Source organism: Myzus persicae, unplaced genomic scaffold (assembly GCF_001856785.1).
Source record: "Myzus persicae strain clone G006 unplaced genomic scaffold, MPER_G0061.0, whole genome shotgun sequence".
In the NCBI taxonomy this organism is placed as follows: Eukaryota; Metazoa; Arthropoda; class Insecta; order Hemiptera; family Aphididae; genus Myzus; species Myzus persicae.
The window spans coordinates 77749-92841 of NW_019102340.1; the positions used below are offsets into that span (position 1 = coordinate 77749).

Here is a 15093-nt window from a genome sequence, read left to right on the forward strand (position 1 = left end):
CCCGAAAGTTCGTGTATCACGAGATCAACCATAAATAACTTCGGCACCTAACTCTTCGCTCACAGCACCGAGGCCTGGCCGTAAACCATTTCGTCCGTAGAACAATATTATTACATTGATTTTACATATTTTTCCGATTTTCGCATCGGACAAATTTTACGTCGTACCGTATAATATGCGCTGGCGGAGTCGTGTCCATAATCCTATTTAAGAATTAATGCGACATTGTCACGGGATGGTTTACTGCGTCAAATATACCGGAACCGCGGTAGCATGACAAAATGTTTATACATATATATTATATATATGTATATATTTGAGAGAAGTCAACTGGTAATTCGAAATGTATAGTATGCGAAAGTTTTGTTCGCACAATGTGAATTACCAATTCAACCAATCCTTCAATATTATTATTACTATTATTATACTGTGTGTAATGTAAACTTTTGATATGCAAATATCGCGTTGTATGTTTAAAAATCACCAGGATAACGAAGTGAAACGCGACTGAAATACAATTATGATAATATTAGCACATTATTTCTGAATTTTGATGTTATACGGGGTTATACCGTCTGTAATATATTTTATTTTTTTTTCAAACAAAGACTGCATAATGAAAAAAATCTGAAAGTGTTTCAGAAAAATATAAAGTTGAAATTTCGCATTTTTTATGCATTAATAATAATAACCCCGGCGAAACCTTTATACCCATGTGAGATTTATGATGAACTATCGTCGGGTGTTCTTTACAACCGAAAATGATTAAAAACCAAACAGTTTTCAATGATTAAAAGTAAAATATCATATTATACAGTGCTGCAGTATCCACAGTATTGCAGCATTATTCTGTTCAATATCGTAGCCCGGGGGTACTTTATTCTCGATTTTATATACGCACAATAGCTGCTTTAGTTTTATACCTTTTGGTTTTAGGTCTTAAATATAAAAGCGTATCGCTCGGTATCAATTTATAGTTAGGTAATGATTAAGAAATACCACCTCGCGTTGTACAGAATTGATCAAAATAAAATCGTTTTAGTCAATTCAGATGTTTGTCTCGTGACTAACACGATATCAAGGGTACATAATTTTTTTTAACTCGATGCTTTATTCATTTTTATGAAAATCGAATATCATATTATATTTTAGATGACGCTTTCCACTGTCATCATAGTCCAACTCACTCACCGGTTTGTACGTATACGTACTTACGACGGGAGTTGGGCGATGAAACAAAACATTAGTCGGTCATATGTCATCAGTCTAGTTAGTCACGTCTGTTGTCAATATCCATTAACCTGTTCACTCTCGTCGAGTAGCACCTGTGAAAAGTAAAACCGCGTCATGTACATTATATCGGAGTTCAGAACAAATTAGTTTTATTTTTACACGTATCTACCAATAATTAATTAATAATAACTATAATTATTATGACAGTAAAATATTAAAAAAAAAATATTGATATTTTGGTTAGAGAACAATATACAATTTGGGAATTTTAATTAATTACTAATGATATGCCGAGGAAAAATATTGGATTTATTTATTCAAAAATTCATAGTAAACCTATGAGGTTGATGACGGGTTCTACCATTCATATTTAATCGTTAGAGAGATGTGTTTTTTGTTTTTTTTTTTCTAATCAATTGGAACAATGTTGGGTACCATTTTGTCTGTGTACACCACTGATATTATAATGTATTACATCAATATAACCTAGTTACGATTTATGCATTTCAATAATATAATATTAAATCGCAATCGAATCGAAAATATAAAAATAAAACTCTCTGCAAAAGCTTTAGAATTATTTTCACTGCAATATGTAAATATACCTACGTCGGTGTTGTATGCATAGTATAAAATGGCTGTACGAATTCCAGTGTACATTAAAGTAAAGCACAGTGATTTTGAAGTTTATTGTGTGACTTGTTATACTAGAATGTTGTGTATAAAGTTGAGTGGCACGATGTATACGTTTTGTTGGATAACTGTCGTGTGCAGGAATTGTTTGATTCTTGAAAGGTCTGATTTGAATAAACAAAATTGCGCAACTATAACACCCAAAGGAATCGTGGTCGGAGAATTTAAGGACTGCAGGTTTTCGGTTGGTGTGGGAAAAGACTCAACTTTGTTCAGCGACGTGATGTTTCAACGTCTATCACATTAAAAAGAAAAAAAAGAAAATTGTTTCAAAAATTACCATAATGTTCAACGGGGAAAAGCGTAGGTATATACAAATAACTCATCTGCCTTATTACAACGATAATAATATTATGTAATACTAAGTAAATAGCAATCCGTGTACCTATACTTATCTGTTGAAAACACTATGATAAGATCATTATTTCGTTAATATAATATTATAATAATTGTTTTAAGCAAAATAAATATCAAACACACCTATGTACGATGTAATGATTCCGGCAATGTTGTTAACGTATCGATGAGCCGAAAGCGAAATATTATTTATATTAAGATAATATTATTATTTTTGTATCGTGAAATATATTACCCCTACAATAATATAATAAAAACGTCTACCTAGAAATGTTGGCATAAAACTAAATCATTTTTTTTTTTAGACGACTATAATACTTTACATTTTAATTTTTTTTAAATGGAATTTATTATATTGAAACGTGTATCAGTGCATCACACTATAATATATTGGCGTTGTATCTATTCGACGAATTTCGTACCTTTATTTTTGGCTTTTTTTCAAAAATCAAAAGATTTATGGCATTACATGTTATTAAAATGCCTTTTACAGAGCTGTATCTAAAACACGAGTAAACTCTTAAAATACTTTAAGCTTTCTGAAGTTTGTATTAGGGTACCCATACAGTTAAAAAATTCAATTCAATAAAATCTGAAAATAAATATTTCATTTTCAATTTGTCGTAACAATAGATGCTGGTTCTCGAACAATTTATGATAACTTTTATAGGCAATATTAAAATATAATGGAATATAATATTAATGCGAAATAATTTTATGCACAGCCGTACCAACATTTTACGGTTGACTAAAATATTTTGTAAATCTGATATAATAATGGCTCGTTATTAATAATTATCGGCTGCTTGTTGTAATTATTTTTTTTGTTTTATTAATATTACGTCATTTATTCGGGTAGCTAGAGCATAATATTATAGTCTAAACGTGAGATTTTGAACAAATAATTCAAATAGCTTATTTATCACAATATTTATTTATTTTTAACATTTTTATCCGTCAAACGACGGACGAAAGTATACGTGATTTAGTGTAAAGTATTATATCGTTTGTTTTTATAAATTAGCTACTGAAAGTATGTCACTGACAACGAAATACGAGAAATATTGATTATACTATGTATATAATATTATAGTTTATAGCTCAGTCATTAAATTGGAAACTACTAACGAATAGCGTACCTATAGATAAGAGGATTTAATGTTTTTTTTAATAATAAATTACTACATTGATTTCATATATTTGTAAAGTTCGAGCTCAAGCAGTCGAATTCGTATCTTTTTCCAATTAAAAACGATGTGGCATATAAATTATTATGTCTTATGTTCCAAGTAAGTATGAACTGTTATATAATATACAATTTCCAATGCACAAAACACTCTGTTATATAAATCACCCGATTTGTATGCACCCTTCTGTCGTACGCAATTAAAAATCATGACTTTATATTCATTAGTTTATTTTCTTGTTGTTTATGACCTTTGTGTGAATCTATAGGTTGGAATATTATGTGTTCGGAATACATATTATAATAACATAATACAGAGGCTTACGCAAAAGTGTATATACCTACCCATTCATATGTATATACAACTATGCAGGCGTCGAGTTAGCAGAATTGGAAAAAAATATGCTTTACCTGTAGCTGCCTATTGCTGGGGCATTAATTCGAAATGTAAATAATTGCTTTCATGTAATTATTATATTATTTTATACCCATTTCCGCTGCACTCGAGAGAAAGTCTTCCAGCTATATTATATATTATGCACTTGGAAAGTGCGATAACTACGGATTAATAGATTAATAGACAGTAAACCTCACAAGAAAGTGATACCTATAATAAGTACGGCGGAAAAAGTAAAAAACAAACTTGATAATTATATAATGCGTATTATGTATATTTTTTTATGGTGTTGATTGCATAGTTATAAGCCGGATTTGTCACTAAGAACGCGGGTGGTCACCCATCCAGTGACTAGAGACACTGATCGGTATTGGCTCTCAGAACAAGTTTGTGACTGAAGCTAAACATCACACCACACCAAACCCAAACCAAGGCCGCTATATAATATGTTTTACAAGTATGATGCGAGTGTATACAAATATCGGAGTCGAGTTTCTGAGGTTCATACGATTTCACATGGGACGTTTCGGTGATGGGGCATAAAATCGGTTTCAAAATCAAGTTTATATATATATATATATATATATCGATGAAAAGTGCAAACGACGAGCCAGCACGTATATGTATTTAGGAATAAAAATTAAAACCATAAAAATATATATATATTTTTTATTAATTTTTATATTTACAATCTGTTACATAATAAAATCGAACAATAAGTAAAAGAGCTAAATGAATAAAAAGTGGCTTGAAGAAAGAACAGATTTAAGAAGCCTTCCAGTGAAGACACTTAATCAGTTATTTATATAAATTTTTATGAGTTTACAATAAATACAATTAGGGGCAATTAGCTAAATTAATAGGTCCCTACACCCCACCGGCTTTTTAGTATTTTCCTAGGATTGTCACGTATGTTTGCCGACGCAAAGTCCTTTGATTAGGGGATCATGGTGGTTTTTAGCAAATAAGTTGAATCTATAAAAGTCTATAAAAAGTTCTATCTACATCGCAGACGGGTGAAATGGCAAGATCGTTATGTATAAGGTCTGGTTGGATACGTAAAAAGCGTTGAATACGGTTAGTGTTTGAAATTTTTGCAGGGCCCCTTCCATAAAAATATAAAAGCCATATTTTAAATCGAAAAAAAGCAAAATTGTGCTTAAAACCTGATGACCAATCAGAATAAGATAAAAATGATATTGCTCGATTATATATTATAATAATAAAAAAAAACATGGATTAGAAAATCGATACGCATTGTGTTCCAATTTAAAATAAAAAAAAATCCAATTTTGATGAGCGAAATCGAAAAATGTAATTTTGATGTCAAGCTTTGGGCCATATAACACACTCTGTATAATGAACGCACTCATGCGTTTATCCACTACGCTCTCGAATTGAGTGAGGCCGGTTGACCGAAAGTCGCGACGAAAGATCGTCACGTGTGAAAGCTGCAGACGTTAGGTTTATGTATTCTTTTTCGAGTGCTACGTGCCCGAGTGATGGTTTTCGTGTTTTACGCGTCCGTTAAATTAACGGCCGACAGATATATTCTATTATATTATTGCGATGACCTCTCGAGTCATAACATATTTTATACACGGGGTCGTCAAACTCTGAATAAATACTATGATATAGGTGCTGCTATAATAATATCGACATAATTAGAAGAAAAAAAAAACATGACGTGAATCTGTATCGTCCGATACTCGTAGCCGATAAGCACAACAAAATAATATGTATATTGTTTTAATGAAATTTTGTTCGCCGCGGTTCGATCACAAACGTTTTTCGACGACGACTCTCTTCTCGCTCCCGCACGTGGTCTTCCGACCTCTGACCCGGAGATCGATGATTACAACCAACACTTGCCGCGGTTGCGATCAAATAATAATACAATATAACATAATACTATATATATTGTGATGAATGAAATAAAATAATTGGCTCTGATTGCGCGTGCGTTATCGGCACCGAGGGTTTTCCGCCGGAAGCGGGTGATAGTGTGGGTATTATTGTTACTATCATTATGACCGTTTGAAAGATTGTGTTCAATTCACAGGTGGTACCTATGACGTGTTAATTTACAACCGCCATAGGTATGTTTAGGTAGGCACGCCGAAATATTATCCGCCGAGCCTATACACGCCAACACCCGTGCAGTCCAAATCTGGACCGACTACTGTGCAGCAGAGTTTAGCCTCGATCGATCGATCACCGGAAACGCCGTCATCGTCATGCAGGCCTCGCCGTCTACGAATATCCACTACACCTCCCACACGTCAAACTATTCGTTCACATTGTTCAAGGTAGGTATATGTATACATTATATAGTCACCCCGAATAAGGTTATAATAATTGCAATTCGGAGTGTATCCAGGAACGTCAGCCCGGAACCGAAATTATGAAATCAAATCATACTAAAAAAGCAGTTGGTAATATTGTGTAACCAAAGTCACTAAAACCAAATGCCCTAAAAAAGAAAAATATCGAATTAATCATCCCCTAGATTATTAATGTTCTATACGGAGTGCTCTGCTGGAAAAATTTCAAACCAAACTGGAAAATTTGTATACGATTCGTAATTCGTAACCGCAAAATTAAAATTTGTCCCAGGCTGACGGGCCCGCTTAGTTCTGGCCACGGAAAACCGAATATTATGATCCGGAGTCAGTTTCCGATTCCGGTCGTCGTTTGACGAAATACTCATTAATACAATGCATAAAGGACGTATGTTGTGGTTGTTTTTCCTCAGGAATTGAGCACTTCCGTCGATGGCAATTTGTTCGTCTCCACTTACAGCGTGCAATTTTTGTTGTTGCTCCTGGCTTTCGGCTCCAAGTCAAAGACCGGCGATCAACTCAAGACGCTCCTGCGATTGCCACAAAAGATTGCTCCGAATTACGACAACATCAAGTCGGTCATCACAAACATCGAAGTAAGCTGTGTTTGGATAGGTTCAACGGGACCGAATCTCTGCTTTTTTTTCCCACCAGCGGTCTGTGGACTTTATATTTATTAGAGACTACAGGTGTGGATAACAATCATAATATTACGAAATCGCTCAAAATCTCATTTGCATCGGAATCGTAGATAATTCATAACAAAACAATTTTGTTCTATTTGCTAGAATAACGTTAATATTCAGCTTATATTACCATGAGAAAAACGTGGGAAATATTGGGTATCTTACGGCGGGTACTCTTATGCTTTGTAAATATTTTTTTCGAGTAACATAAGAAACCTCAAAAAGCATCTCCATCTGTGAAATAAAGCACTCCAAAAGTATGTCATGGTATTGAAATGTTTGTACGGAATTCGGAGAATAATCAATATTTATTTAATTATTTTACAAATTTGTGCATATTATACTAGGGTCCTATTACAAACCATTATATTTGATGGGATATAAAATATAGCTAAAGCGGTGATAAAAAAACTGTATTGTTAAACATGATCTAAATGGATTCAGTTTGTATTGATGGTAAAAATAATTACAAAACGTTTATTGGAGTTCAATTTTAATTTCCAAAAATATCGTAACGATGAAAGCATCGTAATACATTTTGTATCACACTTCAAAAACATATAATATGTATAGGTACGTATATTTTACTACCTACCTACTAATTAATTTAAATCTCTTCATTTATTATCGTTATCAATCAAACAATATTTTATGTGAAATTTGTTGATTTATATTGTGTTTGAGTGATTTACATTACATGATCCATTCTTAAGGGCGATAGTTACCGTAACATTACTATAACTGTTACCTACGTCTTTGTTTGTGTTACTCTTCTCTTATTTTGTATGTGTTATAATAATGTTACAATGTATTAAAACTAAATTAATCTGTAATCGGACTCGACTCAACTTTTTTTTTAAATGTTTAAGTTTTTATATTTTGAAACGATATTAAACTTTTACAAATTCACTGAAGTGTTTTGACATAAAGAGTTGTCTAATTCACGCACAAAAGATACAAACATGTCCGGTCTTTTGTTTTTATTTAATTAAATCTAAGAGACCAGTGAAAAATGTGTAATGAATAATAATAATGCGGAGCGCATAAAATAATTAATTCGTTTATAATTACTTGATTTAATATAAATATTTCCGTAGAATAAATAATGCATATTTAAATTATTCGACTTAATTGGTCAACAGCTTGTTTTTCGGAAAGCTAAAAGTAATAATAAATATACATCAAAAACAAATTATATAGTAATTAACAATTACAGCCATAAATTATTAACCTTAATTCAAATTTGATATGACTACTATGTACATAATTAAACACATTAAATTATATAGTAAGGTATGATTTAGATGACGATTAGTAAATTGTTTGTATATATAATATATTAGAGTGAGTTCATGCTAAGAAGTAGGTACCATTGAATATTTAAAATGAATGACGTTGGATTGAAATGGGTGGTTTTCGGGAGGGGAAAGGGACTACACATTTTGAGAACATTTCAAATGTTTAACCTTTTTGGTACCCACATGCACAATAGATACAACTATAATGTGATTCTTGAATATCGACAGATTCGAAAAGACTGTAAAGATCTTTAAACAATTTTTATTTTTATAAAAAAATAAACAACGTTAGGGTTAGTTTAAATCTGAAATTTGAACTAATTCGAAGCGTGGATTTCAGAAGTACGATTTCAGTAGTAAGTTTTAACCACCTGAACACTGTTTTAATCTAATAGATAATTTTAACTGAAATATTTGCTTTCACTTTCTATAGCGTTAGCTATAATATGTTTTTATATATTTTATACATAATAGTAACGACGTGGTTAATATCGGAACTAAAAATAATTAGATTTTAGTGCAAAATGTTTGTACAGTGTATGAAATGTAATTTTCTCATGGGTTTTCTTAAAATTATTATTGTTATAATCAGAGTGCAGAGTAAATACCATTTAATCGTCAGTTTGAATAGTACAGCGAACGAGTACGTTTTATTTGAGGCATGTTTCGATTTATAAGCATTCCAAATCAAATTGGTATTTTGTTATCAAGTGTAAACCAATCTCAATATTTTCATGAGATTGCTGTTTTTCGCTTTTTGTTTGCTGTGTCTCAGATAACGCCACGTTGCGTTCTTTTAGATACATCGACGACGTTTATAGTAATTTTGAAGTTTAATTAACTGTTTTCAGGACCCTGATTATTTAACCATTGCCAATGGAGTTTTCACGGATATGGCGTTCGTTTTGAGAGACGATTACGTGGAAAAGGCTCGTATCTACATGAATTCCGAAGTGAAAAGTCTCGATTTCGCCGGAAATTCTGCAAACGAAGTATTGGAAATCAACAAGTGGGCTGAACATAAGACCAACGGAAAGATTTCCAACATTTTCGAACCAGGTAATTATAAACACGATAGGTAATAATAATAATATAAACATAAAAATATAAAGTGTCTGTAAAATTAATAGTACCGCAACAAGGAAATCGGAAAATGTTGCTAATAATTAAATATTTAAATAAGTAGGTACGTAAACATAACGATGTGTACGCCTTTCATTGCTTATCATGCCTTCGTGTAGGTACCATTGACAGGGATACGGTGTTGGTTTTGGCCTCGGCCGTGCACTTTCGAAATGAGTGGAAAAACCGATTCACTGATACGAAGAACGCGAGTTTCTGCCTTACGCCTTCAAAGCATATTGACGTCGTAATGATGCAGCGAAGAGGCATTTTAAGATACTACAAGGACGACGGTTACAAGTTCTCCGCCGTCGAATTGCCGTACAAAGTATTGTATTATTTTTGTGTTTATCTTTGTAAAAGAAACCGTATTTTATTCGAAAACACTACAGTTGAATTGGAAAATTAAGAGGATGTCAGCCCACTATTTGTTTTCTCTCTCTGGCCCACGCGCGACATAGCAAATATGAGTATGGCAACTATGTGTTATTATACTTTTAATTTTAGAACGGATTCACATGCTATCAAATTTTAAGTTAAGAACATTACCTGTTGGCTATTTTAAGATATTTTAATTTTTGTGCAAGTTATGGGACTGAATGCTATTACAATTTAAAAATGCTTATACATTCTATACAAATTTAAATATCGTAAAAAGCCAACGTAGTGACTCGGATAATATTCATAGCTTAGAAATATATAGTAGGTGCATCTACTCTATTATTAAAAGTAGCAACACGGGGTTGGTTTGGCTAATAACCATACATTTTCTATGTTGCGAGGTAGGTCAGAGAGAGAGACAAACAAACTGTCTGATGACATACTCTTAACTTCGTCACTTAAACGAATTGATTCAACTTTATAATATCATGACATATATTCGTCTATATTTCGTATATCGGCCCAACGTTATAATATTTAGGGGGATCGGTGGCGGACAGCTACTTTCGTCAAAACATACCAACCTTTTGTCCATCATACCGATCGACCTAGTAATGCGACAATATTTTTTAAAACTGAATTTTGTAGTATGTTCGAGATCGGTCAGTCCGCTTTTTCCAATTTCGCCCCTACAAAACTATAAATTTAGTTTGATTATTTTGAAATTTTTATGAATTTTCAAACGCTGATTATTCGGAATTCAGAAATCTCTAAAGTATCTCAAGTAGAAATTAAAATGATTTTCAGGGATCAGTTTTCTGAAATATAATCTCAGTAGTGGGTCGATTGATATACTGATGGATAAAAAGTAGGTACTTACAAATGAACATATTGAACTGTTTACCATTCACGTGCTCAACGCCGAGGCGGCGACTTGTACCTTATATCCCCTGGGGGGAGGGGGTGATGGGGTATCGTAAATTCTCAAAAGGGTATAATATTTCATAGGAATAAATAATGAAGGTGAGTAAGAATATTTTTTTCTGGTGGTATACATTTTTCTCCGGGTTGCTATAATAGCCCCCCCCTGAAATTAACACTGGAAGAAGTACTCCGCTGTTTCTTTTACACTGCACTGTAGTAATATACACCAATGATAACTTACTACGCACACATTCACAAGACCCACATACATGCAATTTCAAAATTACCAAATTCGAACTCCTTAAAAACTGTCCTCCGCCGATCCCCTCGATATGACGTATTATTCGTATAGCTGTAGATAAATATTGTCACCATAATAATTGTTGTGAACCAGGCAGGTGGTTTCGACATGTTGGTCATACTGCCGGACAGGGTGGACGGATTAGAAGAATTGGAAAACTCGTTTCTGAAGAACTCCAAAAACTTCGCGTACTTGCAGGGCAATCTGACCGTCCACGATGTCACGGTGGATGTACCGAAGTTTAAGTTCGAGTCGGACGTCAGTCTCGTAAAAACATTGGAAAAAGTAAGTACCTCGGCGGCTCAGAACGCTCACATACAAAACAAATAACAATACGTCAATGTCCGTGTCGTGTGTGTGTTTTTGCAGTGTTATTCGATTAGGACGCGTAAAAGTTTCCAACACGCGAAAAATTATCTCGCCGGTTGACAGTTGACTATAATTTATACGACCCGTTTTCATCCATCGCGCCCGTCAAAACCAATTTTGTGTATTTTTTTCGTCCAGTCAACGAGCTTAAACGATTTAATATGTAAAAAATGTTTCGACAAATCTTATTAGGGGCAAAGAATTATTATTTTCCCTCGGAATGCCGCGTATTAGGAGGTACCGACTCTACATATATTATATATAAATATTGGTATAGGTTTCGTAAAAATTTCAGTTTCTATGGAGTTTATTATTATATTATATTGTATACTGAACAGTCACCAATTTTATGTCCATTCGCGTTCGTCTACCTAATCTGATATAAAACACGCGTCACTTTTAATTTAAATTCTGTTTATAACATTCTGCCCGTTTTGTGTCGGACTATTTTCGTGGGTTCTGGTATTTTTTCCTTTTTTTTTTTTTAAAAAAGTCAAATCTCCTTGAAATCACTGTTTAATCTATTTCGCAAAACGCTTAAACCGCTATTAGTTCGTCGTTTTTGTTGGACAATTTTAATTCATATTGAAGTCTACAGTGTAGAGTTGGATCATTTTAGTGTTACACCATCACTTCAAATATTATCATGTTAATGAAATATTTTCAGCAACATTAGCGTTTTCTAAAATAATGAGTATCTTACTTTAAAATATGGAGCATCCGGTTGAGTGTATATTATCTACCTACTACCCAGTGTAAAACTTTATAAGACAAAAGGTCAGAAATATTTGTTTTGTGACTATAACATTTAGAAAATACAATGCGCTTCAACGGCTGAAGGTCAGATTAAAACAGAATAGAATATAATATTAAAATATTAAATAAATATAGATACTCTAAAGTATGCAAACTCGAACCGCTCTGAATTTGGTGGACCTAGAGTGGTGGGGGGGGGGGTCAATCATTGTGCATATTATTAAATTCATAATATCATATATACGTCACGTTAGAGTTGTCTCGTTATTCTTCTGGGAGTGCGACGATAGTAGAGGCGCGCGTAGACCACATTTAATACGTGCAAGTAGATTTCTTTTATACGACTGCAGTGATCTTGACCTAGGCAACATAATGTAATTCGTGCGAATTCATATATATATATGTATATATTTTTGCGAAGTTTGCGCAAAAAGTAATTTATTTGAAACGTATGTAGACTACTTTTGAACAACTTACAACAATATATTTATGCGCCATTATATTATGTCTCTACAATACGTTCCGAGTATAAATTAGTTTCGAAAACTTTACGTCTGTATTTACTTCTGTAAGGCTCATCAATATTGTTTTTGACAGTTGGGCTGCACCGAGATGTTCACGTCGAGTGCCGATTTCTCTTACATTAGTACATCTGCAGCGGGTAAGCTGAAAGTTAGTGACATCAAACATAAGTCGTTCGCGAACATCGACGAAAACGGCACCGAAGCCACAGGCGTCGCCGGTAAGAACGATGATTATAGTAATAACAACAATGGTGTAAATATCGGATGTTATTCGATTTAAAAAAAAAACAAAAATTATTTTGAAATTCGAGCGCAAACGATTAACGAGTTGTGTCGTTTCATTTATACAGACATCGGCGTGAACCTGAGAACGTCGGAAGACAGACCGAGCGACATCAAGGCCGTTAAGTTCCACGCGTGCCATCCGTTCATGTTCATTATAAAAAAAAACGCGAATATAATTTTTATGGGTAGATTGTCCAACCCGAACGCTTAGTGACTGATAATATAATAATATTATATACGCACATTAATATTAATTGTAATATATATATATATATGTGTTCATATTACTCCAGTCATTATAATATTATATTTGTTGATATTTTATTAGTTATAAGTACATTTTAATAAAGAGTAATTATAATGGCTTGTAACAATGTCCTACTTAACATCGATAACAGATATGACTGCAGACCGTCTAAAATTAACAAAATTACAATAATTGTTTGTAAGTATAATATTGAAGTGTGTATAGTTTGTAACAAAAATATTTGTTATTATATAAATTGTTATTCGTCTTAGAGTCAATCTCAACCGGTACGTTTTAATGTGATTATGAGTCATCTCATATACATGCTCTACATAATGATGTATTTAAAAAAAAAATACATTTTAGATTGCATCACTGCCAATATTTTTGTGTCGTTTTCAATTATTTGATTCATTTTTTGTAATTACTTTAACACGTGAACGGAAGTCAATATTTTACCTGAAGCGCAGATGCAGTCAACAGTGTTTTGGACAGAATACTCGGACAGGTGTGAATAAAAGGGTGCGCAGGTTATCAATCTAAATTTTAAAGCAATACATCATCGCAATCGAATAATGGTTTTTCTCGTTTACTTTTTATGTTTTTAGGTATTTTAACGATTTACTGGTGAAAAAAAAATATTATTGCAATACCTATACCTAATCAATATTATTTAAACTAAAAACATATCTTCTTGTACGAACTTAATTATAGTAATTTAGAATATATCTAAACTGATTATATTTTTTATCGGCGAATGCCTAGTCAATATTTTGATAAGTATGCGTTTTAAAAAAAAAGCTTGTAGTATGTACATCAAAGAAAAATTCAGATTAACTTTTTTTAAAAAACATTTAAGTTAAAAATACCTAGGTACTTAGAAATGAGCAAAGACATTTTCTGGGGAACATTAAAATTAATTGAGTTAATGAGTTATGAGAGTGGACGAGTGATCACTTTTTATTGTAGAATAACCTATATATATATTATATATATACATATACTCGTATATTATCATGTATTGGTAATTCGAAATAAAAACAAATTATTAACATATTAACTAATATTACGGTAGTTTGATACAAATCACAAGGTATTAAACATTATAAAGGCAGGTACGTATTTAGGAAATTCTGAAGTATGTGGTAAATCGATTGGATCAAATTTTCAAGTTTATTAAAATTCTTTATTTTTAAGCTTAGAGCAAATTTTAATTGTACGACGGTTATGTTTTGTATTTAAATTGTGATCACCTAATTATTATATTATAAATAATTGATGACGTGATAACTGATAATAATATAGGTTCACATTTAATAATTGCCTATTATAATGTCAATGACCGTTCAGAAGACTATCAAGTACAAAGTAATATTATAGTCATGTTATAGGTGGTATGGTTCTAATGGAAACATTTGTAATAACGCAAAAATAGAATAAACACAAATATAAAAAATAAGAGAATAACCGTAAATATAAATACGACGCCTGCCAACACTTATATTTAAAATTATCTCAATTTACGCTATTATTACCTTCCTCCTGATCGTCGGAGGGTTCTCGAGGTCGCGTATTCGAGAATTTGATCAAATACACTGTACAATATAAATGTAAAGGTATGTGCATATAATGTAATACAGTGCAGTCAATAATAATATATTTTATATTATAACATGACGTCTTACCTGACTCGCAGCTGTCCCTGGGTTATATGCTGTGTAGGAGTTTTAGGTGACGCAAATTAATTACTCAAAATACTCAAAATAATAAAACGCACTGATAATTGCTCGTCATAAGGAGTCCAGTTGTCGCTCGTAGAATTCGGTATAGAGAGGTTGTTACTCTGTTTAGTGGTGCGCGTGCACTGGTGAGAGGTGACGACGTGGTCAAGCCAGCCAGATTCGCAGGCGGCTTCATCAAAGGCCTCTGAGTTTCCAAAGCTCTACCGTTATCCTTAGTGACAGAGTGATCGGTCCATCCCTTGTATCCGGC

At 32.8% G+C, this 15093-nt stretch overlaps 1 protein-coding gene across 1 annotated transcript; it reads left to right on the forward strand.

Moving 5' to 3' along the window:
• The first annotated feature begins 5899 nt into the window (after positions 1 to 5899).
• On the forward strand, positions 5900 to 13485 carry LOC111031904 (serine protease inhibitor 42Dd-like). Its single transcript, XM_022312021.1, has 7 exons — positions 5900 to 6175; positions 6622 to 6804; positions 9044 to 9251; positions 9434 to 9642; positions 11014 to 11205; positions 12643 to 12787; positions 12920 to 13485. The coding sequence occupies exons 1-7, from the start codon at positions 6104 to 6106 to the stop codon at positions 13063 to 13065; spliced, it is 1155 nt and encodes a 384-aa protein (XP_022167713.1). The 5' UTR covers positions 5900 to 6103; the 3' UTR covers positions 13066 to 13485.
• Positions 13486 to 15093: the final 1608 nt, after the last annotated feature.